This window comes from Blennius ocellaris (assembly GCF_963422515.1).
Source record: "Blennius ocellaris genome assembly, chromosome: 11".
NCBI classification, from domain to species: Eukaryota; Metazoa; Chordata; class Actinopteri; order Blenniiformes; family Blenniidae; genus Blennius; species Blennius ocellaris.
The window spans coordinates 5,382,451-5,403,621 of record NC_137660.1 but is presented as its reverse complement, the minus strand read 5'-3'; the positions used below and the strand labels follow the sequence as shown (position 1 = coordinate 5,403,621).

General features: G+C 43.8%; 1 protein-coding gene across 1 annotated transcript in view; it reads right to left on the bottom strand.

Annotated features, from left to right (window-relative positions):
- cftr (CF transmembrane conductance regulator) overlaps positions 1-21,171 on the bottom strand; it is a gene marked incomplete at both ends in the record, with an annotated part of 75,037 nt that overhangs the window by 41,625 nt on the left and 12,241 nt on the right. The window contains 3 exons of the mRNA XM_080504918.1: positions 3,262-3,351; positions 5,067-5,282; positions 9,504-9,615. Coding sequence (XP_080361044.1) covers positions 3,262-3,351; positions 5,067-5,282; positions 9,504-9,615 — 418 coding nt within the window. The remainder of the gene's footprint in view (positions 1-3,261; positions 3,352-5,066; positions 5,283-9,503; positions 9,616-21,171) is intronic.

Below are 21,171 nucleotides of genomic sequence, written 5' to 3'. Positions count from 1 at the left end.
TGCTTCAGGTGGGAGGAGCCAGTAGAAACTCAGGGTTTCCTCTACTAAACCTGCTTCAGGTGGGAGGAGCCAGTAGAAACTCAGGGTTTACTCTACTAAACCTGCTTCAGGTGGGAGGAGACAGTAGAAACTCAGGGTTTCCTCTACTAAACCTGCTTCAGGTGGGAGGAGCCAGTAGAAACTCAGGGTTTCCTCTACTAAACCTGCTTCAGGAGGGAGGAGCCAGTAGAAACTCAGGGTTTCCTCTACTAAACCTGCTTCAGGTGGGAGGAGCCAGTAGAAATTCAGGGTTTCCTCTACTAAACCTGCTTCAGGAGGGAGGAGCCAGTAGAAGCTCAGGGTTTCCTCTACTAAACCTGCTTCAGGTGGGAGGAGCCAGTAGAAACTCAGGGTTTCCTCTACTAAACCTGCTTCAGGAGGGAGGAGCCAGTAGAAACTCAGGGTTTCCTCTACTAAACCTGCTTCAGGTGGGAGGAGCCAGTAGAAACTCAGGGTTTACTCTACTAAACCTGCTTCAGGAGGGAGGAGCCAGTAGAAACTCAGGTTTTCCTCGACTACACCTGCTTCAGGTGGGAGGAGCCAGTAGAAACTCAGGGTTTCCTTTACTAAACCTGCTTCAGGAGGGAGGAGCCAGTAGAAACTCAGGGTTTCCTCTACTAAACCTGCTTCAGGTGGGAGGAGCCAGTAGATGCTCAGGGTTTCCTCTACTAAACCTGCTTCAGGAGGGAGGAGCCAGTAGAAGCTCAGGGTTTCCTCTACTAAACCTACTTCAGGTGGGAGGAGCCAGTAGAAACTCAGGGTTTCCTCTACTAAACCTGCTTCAGGTGGGAGGAGCCAGTAGAAACTCAGGGTTTCCTCTACTAAACCTGCTTCAGGTGGGAGGAGCCAGTAGAAACTCAGGGTTTCCTCTACTAAACCTGCTTCAGGTGGGAGGAGCCAGTAGAAACTCAGGGTTTCCTCTACTAAACCTGCTTCAGGAGGGAGGAGCCAGTAGAAACTCAGGGTTTCCTCTACTAAACCTGCTTCAGGTGGGAGGAGCCAGTAGAAACTCAGGGTTTCCTCTACTAAACCTGCTTCAGGTGGGAGGAGCCAGTAGAAACTCAGGGTTTCCTCTACTAAACCTGCTTCAGGTGGGAGGAGCCAGTAGAAACTCAGGGTTTCCTCTACTAAACCTGCTTCAGGAGGGAGGAGCCAGTAGAAACTCAGGGTTTCCTCTACTAAACCTGCTTCAGGTGGGAGGAGCCAGTAGAAACTCAGGGTTTCCTCTACTAAACCTGCTTCAGGAGGGAGGAGCCAGTAGAAACTCAGGGTTTCCTCTACTAAACCTGCTTCAGGTGGGAGGAGCCAGTAGAAACTCAGGGTTTCCTCTACTAAACCTGCTTCAGGAGGGAGGAGCCAGTAGAAACTCAGGGTTTCCTCTACTAAACCTGCTTCAGGTGGGAGGAGCCAGTAGAAACTCAGGGTTTCCTTTACTAAACCTGCTTCAGGAGGGAGGAGCCAGTAGAAACTCAGGGTTTCCTCTACTCAACCTGCTCCAGGTGGGAGGAGACAGTAAAAACTCAGGGTTTCCTCTCCTAAACCTGCTTCAGGTGGGAGGAGCCAGTAGAAACTCAGGGTTTCCTCTACTAAACCTGCTTCAGGAGGGAGGAGCCAGTAGAAACTCAAGGTTTCCTCCACTCAACCTGCTCCAGGTGGGAGGAGACAGTAAAAACTCAGGGTTTCCTCTCCTAAACCTGCTTCAGGTGGGAGGAGCCAGTAGAAACTCAGGGTTTCCTCTACTAAACCTACTTCGGGTGGGAGGAGCCAGTAGAAGCTCAGGGTTTCCTCTACTAAACCTGCTTCAGGTGGGAGGAGCCAGTAGAAACTCAGGGTTTCCTCTACTAAACCTGCCAACCAGCAGGTTCAGTTCACAGAGTTTGTTACTGTGGTGACTGACCCTGAGCTAAATTCAGCTTTTTCTGGAACGGAAAACTCTGAGTTTCCCTCATTTCATGGTTAACATACTCTGAGTTTTCACATAACCGGCTGTCTGGAACGGGGCCCAGGTGTCAGCAGGTTGTTGTCATATTAGAGTTGAACCTTTCGTGGGAGACGTGTTCAGGATGGAGAACAGAGCGTCTGGTGATCATGTTTGGCTGTAAAACACTGAAGAGGAGGAATGCAGGTACAACAGCTGGAGAGAGCAGCTCTCTGTCACTCCCCCCCCCCCCCCCCCCCCCCCCCCCACCCCAGTCACATTCATGGAGACAAGGCTCGGCCCACCCCTCTTTATTCCCCGCCCCCAGCCGTCAAATCTGAGCTGGGTGATAATTGCCCTTCGAGCGTATGACAAAGTGTTTCCACATTCTACGGCTCTGTGACACCCTGAGGCGTGGACCTGCTGCCTCCTCAGCCCACTGATGCACCTTCACACGGCACTTTGTTTATGTACTAACACCTCCTGTCCTGTGACGCCCCTCAGCCTGAACCCTCGGCTCACTTCCAACCAACAGACCGACGTCCGCCAGGTTCCTTCGCTCTCTGCCTCCTGACTCTGGAGACCGAATGAAGCTCCTCCAGCTCCCGTGGTGGTCCACATGTAACTGAGCTTCAACACCACCGTCAAAACATTTCAAAAGACTGCTTCCAGGTCAGTGACATGCAGTCAGGTGAGGCAGGAGAGGAGGAGTCTCCCCAGTGGTGAACCTCACCGCATGTTACTGATCCAGGTGAATAAGTACCTGTGGGTTAAATGAAAGACTACCAGCATCACCGACGGTGAAACGGTGTCTTTATTGTACTTATTATTCATGTAATTGTGTCATGTGTTACAAGTGATATTAAATATTCAAACTGATATACGATGTACTTTTGTCACTTTATACTTTACACCAGTGTCGTGTATTGTCGTGTGATGTAGTGTATTGTCGTGTGATGTAGTGTATTGTAGTGTATTGTCGTGTATTGTAGTGTATTGTCGTGTATTGTAGTGTATTGTAGTGTATTGTCGTGTATTGTCGTGTATTGTAGTGTATTGTCATGTATTGTCATGTATTGTAGTGTATTGTCGTGTATTGTAGTGTATTGTCGTGTATTGTCGTGTATTGTAGTGTATTGTCGTGTATTGTCGTGTATTGTCGTGTATTGTAGTGTATTGTCGTGTATTGTCGTGTATTGTAGTGTATTGTCGTGTACTGTCGTGTATTGTCGTGTATTGTCGTGTACTCCTATAGCTGGTTTTGTTTGGCAGCCCTGTGTATTTCGCATTCTCTGCACTCTCACCTCGTCCAGCTTGTTGAGGTGTGCAGACATCAGGCTGACCAGCTGACCCGTGCTGATCTTATCCAAGACTCTGCTGGACAGCTTCAGTGTCTGAAAGGTCAAAAGGTCAGGGGTCAGCTCAAAGGAAGGCTGTTGAATCTCCTGTCCTGAGCGGGGGCCAGTGACACTCTGTACACTTCCACCCGTCGGTCTGACAGCGTCTTCATGCTGGACGTCCACGTGTGAGAAGAACGCTGGGAATGTTCGGTCCCGCTAGTCGAACACGGAGGAAATGTTTACACCTCCTGAGGAGAAGACTAAAGCCCAATTTACACAACACTGATTGAAAATGTGTGACAATTTGAAAAATTCCCATTTTTATGTGAGGCCACTCGTGGATGCAGTCTTTCTGTAATTCAGAAGTCTCAAACTCAGATCCTGGAGGGCCGCAGCTCTGCATGTTTTCTTTGTCTCCCTAATACAACTGCCCACCGACGCACTTTTAAATGTAAACTTTAGTGTTTTTCTTTGTTGCGATGCAGAATATATGCAATGAAAATGTCTATATTTTCACAAAAACCAAGCAATTACTGCAGAAAATGGCTACAATCTCAATATAAAGCTAATTTTACTGAAACTTTCAGGTGCAAAATACAGAAAAATTTCATACAATAACACACAACTTGCTTGGTCGTTTGGTCGTTTTGGAGTCTTTTGCAGGCCGGTTTTTGTCCCATGAGCCTTAATGTTTGACACACCTGCTGTAACATTCAAGCACCTTTAAATTGCCTTTTCGGTCCACTCAGATCTGTACGTAAGAAAGAAATGTGTCTCCATGCATGCAGATGATGGCATAGTAATTTTTTAAAAATTATTATTGAAGAAGATCTGTGGAATTCTTAAGACTGAACAGCACAAACACAACCTGAATTCATTCAATGTTATTGACAAGCTTGTTGTGCTTTATTGTGGCAGTAATGCTAACGGTGGAGCAGTGGTTGGAGCTCTCGCCTCACACTGACAATGTTGTGGGATCAAATCCACCCAAGACTTCTCTGTGTGGAGTTTGCGATGTTCTCCCTGTGTGTGTAGGTTTTCCTCCAGGTACTTCAGTTTCCCCCAAAGTCATGAAAGCATGTCACGCCCCTGAGCACTGCTCGGTGTCGCTAATATACAGTTCATGTACAGTAGCAGTGTTTCAGAAAAGAAGGAAGAATTTTGCAGATTTCACTTAAAAATACTGAAGTGTCTCCCAAGCCAGAAACAAGCCAGCATGTTATCAGAGAGTTTGTTTTGTTCTGACATTGACGTTGACTGACTGAAAGCAACTTTGTCTTCTCATAATATCAGTGTGAGAGCTGCTGATATGAGACAGCTTTAAATTTAAGAAAGAACAATCCACTTCGTTGCAGTTGTTGAAGCATGTGATTCAGAGAGTTTTGTGTTTACTGGGTCAAAACTTTACACTGTTGCAGTTTTCAGGGCCTACGCGCACTTTTGAACTCAGTCAGTCTTTTGCTATCTGTGTGTTGTTGGTAGCACGACTTATATTCGTAGGCCTTTAACTGAGAAATACTAAGCAGCCTGAGACCAAAACCTGTATGCAATGTACATGTAGCCCCTCTGGGATGTCACTTCCTCAAACCAACACACACACGCACAGTCTGTATAACCCCACCCCCACCATCAAACAAAAAGACCTTGAAAGAATCTTTGTGGTGACAAATTTAGAACAGATTAGATACAGTTTTGCTTTTTTTTTTTTTTTTTAAATAGCTCAGATAACCCTCCGTCCAGGCCTGTTACAAACGCTGGTTTCTCCTCACCTTCTTGTATATGAGGCTGAACAAGGCAATGCGGATCTGCATGCCCAGGTGATGCAGGCCAAAGATGGCGGGCTGCAGCAGGAGGAAGCGGGCGGTGAAGAGGAGGCAGAGGCCCAGAGCCAGGAAGAAGCCCTGGCTCCGCTCCGGGGCGTGGAACGGGTCGAAGGAGGCAATGATACGACCCAGAAGCTGAGGCTGCACCGTCTTGGAAGCTTCCTGCACCAAGAAACAAGCACCATGACACGTCACACAAATCATCCCATCATTTCTACAATACGTACTGCACACATTCTGATTGAGGGGATTCCTTGCAGAACACTGGTGTGGTATTTGAATATTGTGTTCATTTTGACAGCGATGTGTTTTACATAGCATGTAAATGCATCTATTTCAGGGGTGGGCCATCTTGGTCCTCGAGGGCCGCAGTCCTGCACGTTTTAGATGTTTCCCTGCTCAAACACACCTGTTATCATGATGAGGCTCTGCAGAAAGCTTGACAAGGAGCCACTAATTGCTGTCAGCTGTATTGATGCAAGGAGACATCTAAAACGTGCAGGGCTGCGGCCCTCCAGGACCTGGATTGCCCACCCCTGCTCTATACTATCTCTACTATCTCTGCTAATTAATAATACCATGAATCAAACACATTTGGACACAGAGAAAATGTGAAAAACCCCGAAATGCAGCGGCAGAAAACTTCACATCTCAAAAAGTCAATGGCTAAGGAGCTTTTTGGAACATCTCATGCGTGGAACTATAATCAGCAAGGATCCATAAACATTTAGGCAAAAGAAAATTGCTCATGTGAGTTGTTGGTGGTGGGTGGATTGGACATGCGGTGAGGGTGGGAGTAGGGGACATGTGTGGGTGGCGGGTGGGGGACAGAAATATAAAAACTAAATTGGAAAGGTTTTGGTGGGTTTAGTCAATTTGGTGTTGTTCTCATGAAAACACAAAGGATTGAAAAAAAAACTATTTAGACTATTACTGTCAGGACGTGTGAGGATGTTCCCTGGACTCCAAACGCATTCCAGGGAACACAAGCAACCGCAGGGGAAACAGAGGGGACGAGACGAGACGAGACGGGACAACGGGGAGCGAGTGTTTAAATACACAGGGAGACCACAGGTGACGCACATCAGGGGGACACGATAGGATAACTGAAAACGTCAGGTGAGACACACAGACAGACGTAGAGGCCTGACAATTACCATATGAAGGACAGTTCGGGGACTGGTTTGCATTTACAACAGCTGCTGGTTTGGAGGCACTTTTGCCCTTAACAAACAGTGACCAGAGTTTAAATAAAGCATGAAGAAGAAGAAACTCTGCTCATTGATTGGTCCGGATGGCTTTTGCTGGCTCGTGGCCAATGGGTTGCCACCGGTAACTATGATAAAGCCTTCAGACCAGTCACAATAAGCGCCTTCCTCACAATGTCTTCCTCACTCCTCCACGTCTAATCACAAGACATTTTCCCACTTATTCCTTTCTGTGTTTGCTTCTTGTGTTTCACACTGTTAGCGTTGTTTGTTTACTACCAAAATGCACGGCACTCTGCGTCACATCCTCTCCATCCGTCAGCTGGAAAGTCCGCTGACAGTCCCTGACGCGTTCACAAGGTCCAAACACTGGACCGCGCTTTCAGGTGGACCACAATTCACCTCCTTGGTCCAGATCGGAGTCCAGCTGAGTTTTCACACCTGCCCACGTGAAGCGGACTTGACCTGAAACAAACTCTGGTCCGGACCAGACAGTGCGTATGTATTCCCAGGCAGTGTCAACATTTGTGAAGGGAAATTTTCTTTCCTGTGGTGACTGTTATGTTTTGAAATGTTGCTCTGAAATTATTATCCACTCTAATTTTTTAGGAACGTGTATTTACTACAAACATGGACTTGTTGATGAAGAAAAAAAACACTATGCAAAGAAAGTCATAAATCACCATTTCAATAATCTAGAACAGGGATTTCCAACATGAGGCCTATGGGCCAAACCTGTTGCTCAGCATGCACCAATCCGGCAAGACCACCGAGAAAATGTTTAACATTTTAAAGAAAACATAGATTTTTGAACAAATTTCCTACTAGTACAAGACACAACTTAACACTGTGACCCTGAGACCCGAGCTGAGATATCAGTGATGCTGCCATGAAAGCTAGCAAACTAGCATTAGTGTCAAAGGCATGCTGTCGGGCAGAGATTGTGAAAATGGTAAATGGCAAATGGCAGCAGCAAAGCGCTTTTACATCACAGTCACCCATAATGCAACAGGGATAGGAGAGTTTTATTTTGGACGTTACACTGTATTTTGCAGTAAAATGTTTCATTATAAAATCAGCTTTATGTTGAGGTTGTAGTCATTTTGATTTGATCTTGCAAAAACATAGACATTTTCATCATGTATACTGTAATTTAATTTTAAAGGTTATTATGAGACTATTTTACCAGTCCAGCCCACTCAAGATGACATCGGCTGCATGTGGCCCCTGAACTAAAATGATTTTGACACCCTGCTCCTCAATGAACCGTTCAATGCAAATGCAGACAATTCATGGAAATGGTGAACAAGCAAGAAGTGGTTTGGCTGCTGGTACAATGACACACTGAACCTGTACTGTACTTGACATCTCACAAGCATTCCTGTCGTCATGGTAACCACCCACAGCTGTACTACAGCTCCACAGAGGAGGAGGGTCTGTGACACGGCAGTGCGACATGCCTGTGACGTGCGCACAGCGGCTTGGCTCCACTGGCACACTCTGACACCAGTGTGTGAAGGTTCAATTCCTTCGAGGTTTACTAGGATTGTTTCATGTCATGAAGTATTAAACCTGCCTGTGTGGTGCAAGAAGCATATTGTGTGTGTTTCAGCCTAATGAGTGAATCTGTACAGTTTGTGTGTTTGCGCAAAGTGCTGGTGGAGAAAGATACAATACAACTGAGGACAAATGGAGAAAAGGTATGCAGAGAAAGAAGTGGGTGAGGCTGAGCACAATGACACTGAGCATATCCTGGTTACTATCATTTTAAACTCAGTCTGAATCAATGATTTGGTATTTCCTGTGTACTGTGTACTCTGCAGACACTAAGTACCACACAGACAATGTACCGGTGCCGCTGACAGTCAAACTGTGTGACGATAACATTTGAAACTATTGCGGTCATTTTATTCCATATGTATTGTACACCAGGTTTATTTAAAAGATTTGAATAGGGGCTGTTTAAAAAACCTTGTTTCCCCTGTGCAGTATGGTACAATAAGGCAAGGCAAGGCATGTTCAGACCTAAATCTGCTGTGTGGTTCCACTTCAGAGAGTATGGTTAAAATGTAAGCGGGAAAGGGCCGTGGAACAATTGAGGTATGTGACGTCATTACCTAACAGTAAATGCAGGACCAACGGGAACACCAAATGTGTTCCGCGCTGAAAACCAGGCGTCCGAGCAAAGTCGCGAGCCTCCGTTCTCTGTGACACAACTGTGACAAACGTTGTCATTGTGAACAGCAGCGTCTGGCTCCTGCTGAAATTCCTCCTCTTGTTACTGAAAGGAGCGTCTGCACCTCATCTGAACACCAGGGTGCTGTGTAGCACAGACATTTCAATAAACCCAATTAACAAAACAATCTATGAGCACAAAGTGTTGTACATAATTAACAATGGGAGCATTTACACGGCTGATGAGCTATTTGAATAAATATCAGCAGACGGCTGCGTTGTAGCTCCTCCTTACGGAACCGTACCGATGTGCTCACTACCTCAACGGAGGGGTTACAAAAAAAATAGTAATGATTGGGCACGGGACTTTCAATACTGTCCACAAGTTTGGTCAGTGGAAACACAAAAACCCGTCCCGTACCGTATTGGTACTGCGCAGAAGAAACAAGGCTTATATGTGAGTTGGTGTAAGTGGCGCTGCCCCTGCGACGTCAACGACCCCCCGAATCATCTGCTGCCACTATTTCCACTGCACCTGCCTCAACCCTGATGCTGGTGCTTGTATCTGCCCCTGTGAATGTTCAACGCAGTCGTTATGGCCGGGTGGTCAGGCCTCCCAAACGACACTAAATAATCTATTTTTATTGAGGACCTAATAACAGTTCTGAATGTTCGGGAGGCCTGTGTGGTGTGAACTTTGCCGGATATCCTCACATCAGAATGGGAGTATGGGGGCGGTGTGGTGTGACGTAGGGGGTGACGTAGGTGACGTACAGGGGTTAAATTAGGAAGTAGAGAGAGAGTACATAAAAGATCTACTTGACTCCTCAGTCTGCCTCATCTTTCCTGACTTCCACAATATATAACCAAAGATAGGTCTCCAAGGAATTTGCTGCTTGTGACAGTAGATTTCCTCACAAGTCAAAGAGCATTGGACGTCATTCCTTTGAAAGAGGAGTCTGAGCTGTTTCCTCTACAGACAGCGGTCCGGCAGACTCACCCCGAGGTAGAGCAGCACACCGAAGAAGGCAAATGGTCCGAAGAAGCATCGGGCCAGTGCTCTGAGCAGCCGGGGATTCTTCTTGGCTGACGCCACCTCCCTGTCCCATTCTCTGCAGGAAGAGCAGAGTTACAACACAGTTAAACAGCAGAAGGACACACGAAGCAGGCGAATGCCAGCGGAGCCGCTCTGTTTGTTTGCTGCTGCTTTGTCTAAAGTTTACGACTCTGCTGATCTGGTCACACAGTGAGAGAGAAGAGCAGGACCGTCCAACTTCAACTTCAGAGGCCACGGATGTACAGCCCGATGTGATTCTACCAGAATAACCTTTAAGTACTGACCAAACATGGAACTGCTTTTCACAGAAATAAAATGGTAAATGGTAAAATGGTCTAGATTTATATAGCGCCTTCTAACCACACTGAGTGCAGTCCCAAAGCGCTTTACATATCAGCTCACTCACCCATTCACGCTCACATTCACGCACCAATGGGACAGAGCTGCCATGCAAGGCGCTAGTCGACCACTGGGAGCAATTTAGGGTTCAGTGTCTTGCCCAAGGACACTTCGACACATAGACCGGTGTAGAACCTCCGACCTCTCACTCCGAAAGAGGACCACTCTACCACCTGAGCCACGGTCGCCCCGTATATAATGATTAAGGGTCTCCCCTTAATCATTATATACCTGCCTATATTATTATATTCTAGGTATATTATATTATATACCTAGAGGGCGAGTTGGTCACCATTCTTAATGTAGAAGATCTGCAGTATATATAAGATCTCCAGTCTATATAAGATCCCCAGTATATATAAGATCCCCAGTATATATAAGATCTCCAGTATATATAAGATCTCCAGTATATATAAGATCTCCAGTATATATAAGATCTCCAGTCTATATAAGATCCCCAGTATATATAAGATCCCCAGTATATATAAGATCCCCAGTATATATAAGATCTCCAGTATATATAAGAAGATCCCCAGTATATATAAGATCCCCAGTATATATAAGATCTCCAGTATATATAAGATCTCCAGTATATATAAGATCTCCAGTATATATAAGATCTCCAGTATATATAAGATCCCCAGTATATATAAGATCTCCAGTATGTATAAGATCTCCAGTATGTATAAGAGCTCCAGCCTGACCCTGGGGGTCTAAGCAACACTTTGAAGCTGAATATAAATGTACTAAAAGGACAAAGGAAGGAGGAACTTATTAAAGTCATTCAGATATATGGAGGAAAATGACAGTGTCTCCACCTGTGCTGTGGGACGCGTGCAAAGCCGTGATTAGAGGGAAATTAATAGCAAAATCAACGTATTTGAAAAGGCAAAAAAATGAAAAACTCAACAAACAAGAGTTGCAACTCAGTAAGCCAGAAAAAGAACAAGGTGGAAGACAAAACTAATGAAGATATCAAAAAGATGAAAACAGATTAATGACACTCCAGCACAGGAGATACAAAAAAGCAGAGGTAAGTGAAACAACAATACTACGAAGCAGGAAGTAAATATACAAAATACTGGCCTATAGATTAAAAAAGCCAAGGGCAATCAATATTTATAAAATTAGAGACTCGATTAGTAACTCAATCAAATCTAAGATAGAAGAGATACATAAACATTTTGAAACATACTACAAAAATCTATATTCTCAACCAAAGATAAGTAATACAAATCAGACCTCCCAGCTGTTGGATTCTTTAAATTTACTGAGAGTGACAGAAGATCAAAACTCTATGCAGACAAAAGAAATCACAGCAGGAGAAATAAAGTTTGCGATTACAAAGCTGAAAATGATCAAGGCCACAGGCACAGATGGATACATCTCAGAGTTTTACAAAGGCCTCAGTGAAACGTTGATTCTCCTAATAAAAAATGTGTTTAACTGGATGCTAAAGATGGGAGAATGTCCAAGCTCATGGAAGGAAGCCTTCACTTCAGCTATTCCAAAGGAAGGAAAGAGCATAATGGAGTGTTTTAACTATAGACCAGTTAGTCTTCTAAATCAAGACGACAGACTGTTCACTGCTATCCTAGCTGGACGATTGGAAACAATTCTACCAGATATAATAGAGCAGGATCAGACCAGATTTATAAAACAAAGACAGACACAGGACAATATTCGGCGAACACTACGTGTGACGCAAAACATTATTAAGAAACAAGTGGCGGCCATAATATTGGGACTGGATGCAGACAAAGAATTTGACTCTGTCAGGTGGGACTTCCTATACATGGTACTGGAGCGATTCGGCTTTCATGACACTTTTGTCAAGACCATACAGTCCATCTACCTACAGCAAGAATTAAAATTAAGTCTCTCAAAAGTTTTACTATTAGAATGAGGATGTCATCAATTAGCCCTCTCCTATTTGCCATCTACTTGGAACCACTGAGCCAATGGATAAAACAAAATGGAAATAAAAAGGGCATAAACATTGATGGAGAAGAACACAAAACAGCTCTATTTGCAGATGATGTGCTAATATACTTAACACAGTCCACGACATCCCTTCCAGCACTTGTCACAACACTTAAAGAATTTGGTCTGCTATCGGGCTACAAATTAAATGAAAAAAAAACAAACAAGGTTCACACATTTAATAATGTACCAGAGCAAACGATTAAAGATTCAGATTTAATTGGTATTCAAAATACATGAAATACTTAGGAGTTATCCTCCCTCAAGATTTAACTCAATTGCAAGCTTTAAATTATGATCCATTAATCTCAAGAATAAAATCAGCTATGGCCAGGAGGAACTTAATCCCATTCCGAAGCTTAGTTTCAAGAGTAGAGGCAATTAAATGAATGTTCTTCTGAAGCTATTGTACCTTTTCCAAACCCTGCCAGTCATAATAACAAACCAAGACTTCACTGAGTGGGACAAATTCACTTCGAGGTACATCTGGCAGTCAAAAAAACCACGCATAAGATTCAGGTCTGGGATTGCCGCATCTTAACAGTTGCTATCGGGCGCCACAATTAAAAACACTATGGAATCTGTGCAACGCCTCCTACAGGGCGAGATGGAAGGATATAGAATGTCAGACGTCAGATATTCCATTGCAAGCCATAATAAAGGATGCAAAATTGAGCAGTCGCCTTAATAAAGGCCTCCTGGTTGGGAGTATCTCTTAACATATGGCTTATGATCATAGTGAGGAACAGACTGACAGAGCAGAGCATCTGAGATGGATCGCACATGATCCAGATTTCACACCCAACACAATAGATGGGAGATTCAGCAGATGGAGCCGGGGACCAACAATCTTTTGTGAGATAAAAAAAAAAAAAGCTGTTAAAAGTTTTCAAGCGTTAAAAACTCAATACGACTTAAACAACCAAGATCTTCTTAGATAAATACAGATGAGACATTATGTGGAGCAAACTATTAAAAAAAATTATTTTGACAAGGTAAAATCAGGACTTATCAAGGTTTTTATTTTGGTCTTTGAATCGGACCTGGGCAAGAAATTAATCACAAAAATGGATAAAGCAATAGAAAATTTAAAAGGTGACAATACTATATATGTGTGTGTGTGGGTGTGTATATATGTGTGTATGTGTGTGTGTGCGTGCGTGCGTGCGTGTGTGTGTGTGTGTGTGTGTGTGTGTGTGTGTGTGTGTGTGTGTGTGTGTGTGTGTGTGTGTGTGTGTGTGTGTGTGTGTGTGTGTGTGTGTGTGTGTGTGTGTGTGCGTGCGTGTGTGTGTGTGGATAAAGAAAAGTGGGAGCAAGTGGTTGGAAGGACGATGTTAGAGGAAGAATAGGAGATGGCCTGTGAGCAACAAGACAACATGGAGGGAGAACAGTGGGTAGAACATAGTGAGATACTTTACTTCACCAGCTCAGCAGAAACCTTAACATACAAGATGTTGGAGACAATGTGGTGAAAATAAAGCTACTCACTTCCATATATTTCGGGATTGCCCCTGTAGAACATATTGGCATGACTTAAAGGGAAATAGGGAGAAGATTTTGAAAGCCAAACTCTCATCTTCATTTGAGGATATACAGTATACCTTGGGAAAGCGAGCCAAGGAATAACAAGTACAGGTGACACATATCTATACAGAATAACGCTGGTGGCAGGAAAGAAAGCCATCACGAAGAAGTGGCTAAAGAAGGAGGCGCCTACAAAGGAAGATTGGATTGAGGTTATGCGAAATATCTAGTATGGAGAATCTAACTTTCTCACTACGACTTGAATCAGAAAAATGTTAAAGAAAAGTGGAAAAAATGGATTAATCAATACGAGAGAAACCTTTACCCCCACATCTAACCCTCCCCGCGATATAAGCTACAAGTACAGGTTTGGTTCACATATGTATGTGTAGGTGTATATATAGGAAATGTATCATTGTGCATATATGTATGTATGTCTGAAGGTGTATGTATGTATGGGTATGTATGTATACGTATATATGTATGTTTGTGTGTGTATGTATATGTATAGGTATGTAAATATTTATGTGTGTAAATACATGTGTATATGTGTATGTACTGTATATGTGTATATGTCTATGCATACATGTATACATAGACTATTTCCTTTTTTGTATTTTTTTATGTTATTTTTTCTTTTGTTTCCTTTTTTTATTGTTGTTTTTTTATTATTGTTATTGGTGTCTTTTTTTTCTTCTCATTTTTGACCCGTCCCTGTGTTCATTAAACATAGTAAAGATGATCAGGCTCAGCTTATATACTTCTGCTCTGTTAATTTTTATTTTATTTTATTTTATTTGTATATTTCTTCTCTTTATTCTTTTCACCTCGGATCCAAGAGGAACAATGTGGATTTCGTCCTGGTGGTGGAACACTGGACCAGCTCTAGACCCTCCACCAGGTGCTTGAGGGTTCGTGGGAGTTCGCCCAACCAGTCCACATGTGTTTTGTGGATCTGGAGAAGGCGTTCGACCGCGTCCCCCGAGATGTCCTGTGGGGGGTGCTCCGGGAGTACGGAGTCCGGGGCCCTTTGTTAAGGGCTGTTCGGTCCCTGTAGGCCCGGAGCAGGAGTCTGGTTCACATTGCCGGCAGTAAGTCGGACCTGTTCCCACGTTGGCCTCCGGCAGGGCTGTCCTTTGTCATCGGTTCTGTTCATCACCTACATGGACATAATTTCTAGGCACAGCCAGGGGCCGGAGGGGGTCCAGATTGTGGACCACAGGATCTCGTCTCTGCTTTTTGCAGATGATGTGGTTCTGCTGGCTCCATCAAGCCTGGACCTTCAGCGTGCACTGACACGGTTCGCAGCCGAGTGTGAAGCAGCTGGGATGAGGATCAGCACCTCTAAAACCGAGGCCATGGTTCTCGACTGGAAAAAGGTGTCTTACCCCCTCCAGGTCGGTGGAGTGCCCTTGTCCCAAGTGGAGGAGTTCAAGTATCTTGGGGTCTTGTTCACGAGTGGGGGAAAGATGGAGCGTGAGATCGACAGGCGGATCGGTGCAGCGTCTGCAGTTCTGCAGACGCTGCACCGATCCGTCGTGGTGAAGAAGGAGCTGAGCCAAAAAGCAAAGCTCTCGATTTACCGGTCGATCTTCGTTCCTACCCTCACCTATGGTCATGAACTATGGGTCATGACCGAAAGAACGAGATCCCGGATACAAGCGGCTGAAATGAGCTTCCTCCGTAGGGTGGCTGGGCGCACCCTTAGAGATAGGTTGAGGAGCTCAGTCACCCTTAGAGATAGGTTGAGGAGCTCAGTCACCCTTAGAGATAGGGTGAGGAGCTCAGTCACCCTTAGAGATAGGGTGAGGAGCTCAGTCACCCTTAGAGATAGGGTGAGGAGCTCCGTCACCCTTAGAGATAGGGTGAGGAGCTCAGTCACCAGGGAGGAGCTCGGAGTAGAGCCGCTGCTCCTCCACATCGAGAGGAGCCAGCTGAGGTGGCTCGGGCCCCTGTTTCGGATGCCCCCCGGACACCTCCCTAGGGAGGTGTTCCAGGAGTTGTCCCTCGGGGCAGACCCAGGACACGCTGGAGGGACTATGTCTCTCTATGGCCTGGGAACGCCTTGGGGTGCCACCAGAAGAGCTGGAGGAAGTGTCTGGGGCGAGGGAAGTTTGGGCAACCCTGCTTAGACTGCTGCCTCCGCGACCCGGCCTCGGATAAGCAGCAGAAAATGGAAGGATGAATGGATATTCTTTTCACAGTGGAAAAATAAAAAATAAATTATAAAAAAGAAGTTCATTGCCAAATCTTTTAATAATTGAATTTAATAGATTTTATCAATTTGTTGTTGAAGTCCTCTTGCTCACTGAATTTTCCGATTTCACCCACACGTGTTTGGATGTCATCCTCAATGCTAATTTGTTAGCAGTCCACGAGCTTTCCCTGCTCTCGAGTCAGGTCCCTGTTTACAGTGTAAACACATCATTTTTGGATTTTTCTTTACACGGATGGACAGACGATGTGCAACATGTGCAAAACTACCACGTCCCAGGAGTCATGCATGACATGCGTGACATGCGTGACATGCCCCAGTCATGGACTGGGAGTCATGCGTGCATGTGCGTGGTTTCATTACAAGAACAACCAACAGCAACTACTTGTGACTCCATGAAAACTACATTGTGTCCAGTGTTTTCTAAACATTGCCGTGGAAACGTGAACATTTTCTAAAATGAAAAAAAAAATTTCAATCAATGTATTTTAATATAATATAATATAATATAATATAATATAATATAATGTAATGTAATGTAATGTAATGTAATGTAATACAATATAATATAATATAATATAATATAATATAATATAGTATAATATAATATAATATAATATAATATAATATATGAAGTCACATTAATTAATTTATGAATATGTCATGTTAAAAATGATTGCTGGAATCATGTGAATTAATGTCATGTATAACAATGAATTTAAACTGTTTAACATGTTTTCATTTGATAAAGATTTTTAAATGATTTTGGAATTCTTTAGCCAGAGGCCTGTACTATGACGCTGGATTTTCTCTTATCAAGATAACTTCAAGGATTAACCCTGGGTTTTCCTACTACGACGCTCGCTCACTTCTCACCGGGATAAATCTCCCCGGTAACTGATGATGAATATCTAACCTGTTCCGGAGAAGGGTACGATCTCAACAAGAGGTCAGAGCTCCGCATCCTGACCAATCAGATCTCTTGGAAAACGACCCACCCATTCTTAAATGATGGTGATTGGTGCACAGGTTCAGTGCTGATAAATGAACTTAGAACAATCTTTTTGACATAATGAAATAAATATAAATCCTGGCAATTTACTCCTTTTTTAGAGGATTTTTCTTTTTTACTGGATTGTTTTCTTTTTTTTTTCTTTGTACATATTCTATTTTTTGTGTTCTTTTTTGCTCTTGTTTAGATATTTACATATGTTTACATATTTGAATTCCTTAACTTTATAAGTTCTGCACCTTTTTACCTTGAGCTGTTGTAAGTTTGTGTTTCCCCCTGGGGAGGAATAAAGCTCTCTACTCTCTAAAATCCTGGCCACTGAGGCTTTGAAGGATGTTTTTGTTCTTGACTTGTTCCAAGTCCGTTTTTCTCCACAAGGGTTGATCTGGAATAATAAGGTTAATGATCTCACCTGACAGAACTGCACAAACATGAATTTATGGAACCAGAACTACTCCTGTCGTCACGGTGATGAATTAATATTCCAACACAAAAAACTCACACAAGAGAAACTCATCCTCAAAACAACTGGATGGAAAATCTAAACTAAAAGAAGAGCAGTGAGGAAGTTCAGCCCGACACATTTCTGCTGTAACAAAGTGAAACTGAGTGATCAATGTGTGACACTGTCTGTTTATATCACAGATTAATTTATATCTTATAATCTCATGAAGTCAGCATTAACAAGTCAGCATTAACAAATCAGGAATGTTCTGGCTTTGGCTGCAGCAGCAGTGTTGTTTTTATCCTGGTGGATGTGTTTTAATTCGTCATAATCTCAGAGATTAACTGCTCCTTCAGTAATCTGTAATCTGCTCTGCAGAGTTTCTCAGTGTGTGATTGGTCAGACGCTGAGACGTTCATGGACAGGTAAACATTCAGAGTCCTCCTGCTACTCCAGTTGTCCCTTCACACTGTTTTTTCCCCCCCATTTTGAACCAGAACTATGAAAACCCTGCTAGTACTGTTCCCTATGACTGTTTCCAGCATCCATCTTCCTGTTCTAATCACCTGTTGTAAGATTTTTTTAAAGAAAGGCCTGAATGTCCACAGATTAAATTCATGTAGGGCCAGCTGAGGAAACATCTCCATCCTGATAACAGCAGATCTGCTGAAGGCTGAGCTGGTGTCAAATTACATGTTTGATGGCAGTGTACCATGCAGTCGAGCAGCCCCTGCAGAATTCTGTAATTCAAAACTTTCGTCTGGGACTCCTTTTTTCTTTTTTCTTTAAAATCACAGTTTTTCTCATGCATCGGTGACGATTTCCAGTTCAGCGGAGGGTCGTTCTGAGGTTCACTATTTTTTCAAGGATGCCGAAAACATGCACTGTGACTTCTTCTACAACTCAGCAGACATTGTTTGCCACGTATGCCACATCCCCGACACAGGGTGGTGCACCTGCTCCGTCAGGTATGTCTTCGCCCAGAATGCTGCGGTAAGTTTACCAACCGATCTCAAGACGGAACTTCTTGCCTCACTATGCAACAACATTACCGGCCTTTTGAAGACTGAGCTGCTTCTGGCTTTGAAGGACAACCTGTCGTCTGTCAAAAGTGAGCCACAAGCTCTGACATGCAGCACCACGACCATCCAGTCTGATGTGAGGAGCTTGAAATGGACCATTGGTGAGAAAGCGTTTGACAGGGCGGAGTGGAAATATTTGCTCATTCAGTTTTGGTGAAAAATGAATCTCTTGGATCTCCCTACTCATATGAGTTCTGTTTAAATCTGTTACTGTAAACAAATTAAATAAATCCATGTTTGTATTGTGATACAGCTAATATTCAATATTCAAGCGTATTCAAATATTAAAAGGCAACGTCAAGTTTGGGAATGTGCTTTCTAATTCATCTCATGTTCAAGTTTTCTACATTTGAGATGTTAAAGTTTCAATACCAGTTTCAACAGTTATTCAGCATGATATGCTGTCAGAACAAAGCTTGCAAGCTCATCATATTGAGACCCAATTTATATAAAAATGTCTTTCGAATCTGCCTGAATGCTTCATGTCAGATTTTTTTAATGAAACAGATAAACAAGTGCATCACAAGTGAATATATATTACAACAGGGGTTTCAAACAAAAGGCCTTTGGGCCAAAACCAGCCCACAAGAGGCTTCAATCTGGCCAAACCAGGATTTTTTTTTTATTTTTTTATTTCAAATAAAACGTAGATAATAATAGATAATGTAACAGCTAAAAGAGAAGCTATTTCTGGACAATTTACTGTATTTTTAGTCAGAAGGTTTAATTAAAATGGGTTTTACATTGAGATTGTAGGTGTTTTCAGTGACGCCAGAAACGAGTTATTAAGCTACTCCCATATTCCCACTTTTTCAGTGACGAGTAATCTAAGGCGTTACGATTACCAAACCAGCAATCAGATTAAACTTACTTCTCCAAATCACTGTGCATTACTATTGTAGCGTCCCACAGGGCGGGTTTCTTGTCTGTATAGCTGCTTTATTACTGAACAGAACCGGGCTACTCCTTCTTTAAAGCGCTTCTTTTGGGCTCCTCTAGAGCATTTGCCGTGTTGGAGCTCGCCATACATCAGTTTCTTTGGGAGTCGATGACTGGACATGCGGATCACATGGCCTGCCCAGCAGCTGTGACTGCATTAGGATTGTGTGGATGCTGGGTAGGCTGGTGCAGGTGAGCGCCTCAGTGTCAGGGATTCTGTCTTGCTACCTGACGCCCAGGAGTTTTCTGAGGCTGGTGGTGTGGAACTGATTCAGCTTCCTGACATGGCGTCAAGGATTGGCTGCCAGAGAGCAGTGTATTGAGGACAATAGCCTTATGGACCTTCAGCTTGGTCTCTCGAGTGACACCTCTTCTGCTCCATACATTCTTGTTGAGTCTGCCTGAAGGCAGCACTGGCTTTGGCAAGTCTGGCATTCACTTCAGCATCAATGACAGCTGTACGAGAAAGGGTGCTGCCCAGGTACGTGAACTTGTCCACTGCCTTCAGTCGCTGCCCGTTAATGTAGATGCTGGGTGTAATCTATGAATACAGTTTGGTACTGTTACTTTAAGAGACACCTTTGCAAGGCATTGTGGGATGTGCTGTTGACCGTGTGTTCATGTTGGTTCTGCAGTTCAGGAGTAAAGCACAAGAAAGTGACCACTCGCCTCGCCTCAACTTTTATGTCTTATAAGCCAAAATAAAGACATTACATTGGGTAGGGCGTATGGGTTTCCAGGAGCTCGCTGATGCATCACCTCAGTCTTCGTGGTGCTGATGGTCAGGCCAACGTTTTGACAGCCGTCCAAGAATCAATCAACGCCGTGTTGCATGTCTGCTTTTGACGAAACGCTGAGGGCACAGTCATCGGCAAAGAGGAGGTCATTGATGGAATCAAATTTGACCTTTGTTCTTTGTTGAAGCCTTCTGAGGTTGAAGAGTTAGTGAAGCTGATGCCAATGCATGCATGGCTGAGAACATCAGACTGAACAGGGTGGGAGCGAGCACACATCCCTGTCTCCCCACCGTGCTGCGCACACTCACCTGGCCCCGCCCCCTTCTCTACTCTCAGCCAATCACAGGCCAACTCGCTCTCACGGTGACAAAAGAATCAAAACAAGAAACATAATCACTAAACCCTAACATTGCAACAAGAGGGGGGGCAATTAAAAGGATGCATAGAGCAGGCAGAGTGGATACATAAATAGATAAATAAATAAATAAATGGTGCAAAAACAGACTACAACTACTTTACCGTGTAAATAAATACCAGTAACCAGCAAAACCAGTTGTTATTTTTCTGCTGAGACCATGGAGGGTGTTGTTGGCAGCTGCTGAAAGTAACTAAAAACTTAGTTACTTTTAAATACAAATAATTATAAAAGTAACAAAGTTACTTTTAAAGGAGCAACTAGTAATCATATTACTTTTTCAAGATAGCTGTGGTAAAACATGTCATTTTCCACAGCAATTGTTTGGATTTGTGAAAATATAGAGATATTTATCACATTGCCCTGAACCACAACAAAGAAAGGCTTTAAAGTATACATTTAAAGTCCTAGTGAAATGAAAATTCGACCTCCAAAACACTCTGGCTGTTGCTTCGCGGGACATTTTTTATGCCAACTGGCCGAAGGGTAAAATGTTAAAACACGGCAATCTGCGAGAAAATAGCCGATAAACAGCGGTATTTTCTCTGCTGGGCGGAGCTTCTGACAGAGTGACGTCACGAGTTGTGCACACGCCCAAGTTGTGTTTACATTATGGAGGATCTGAGTTTTGATGACGAAGAGGCTCAATTTAACCATATTTCATCATCCTCGTCATTTCAAATCCAGTGATTGATGAAGAAGACACAGAAGGTGGTTCTGCCATCGGTGACCCCGTCTGGAACATGTTTGAGGAAGCAGAAGACGCTTCGTCCTCCATTCGTCCTCGTCTCCTCGCCTCAGCAGCCGCCAGTTTTCACCTTTGAGGCTTTGAGGCTCCTGACTGTTGGCAGAACGACCGG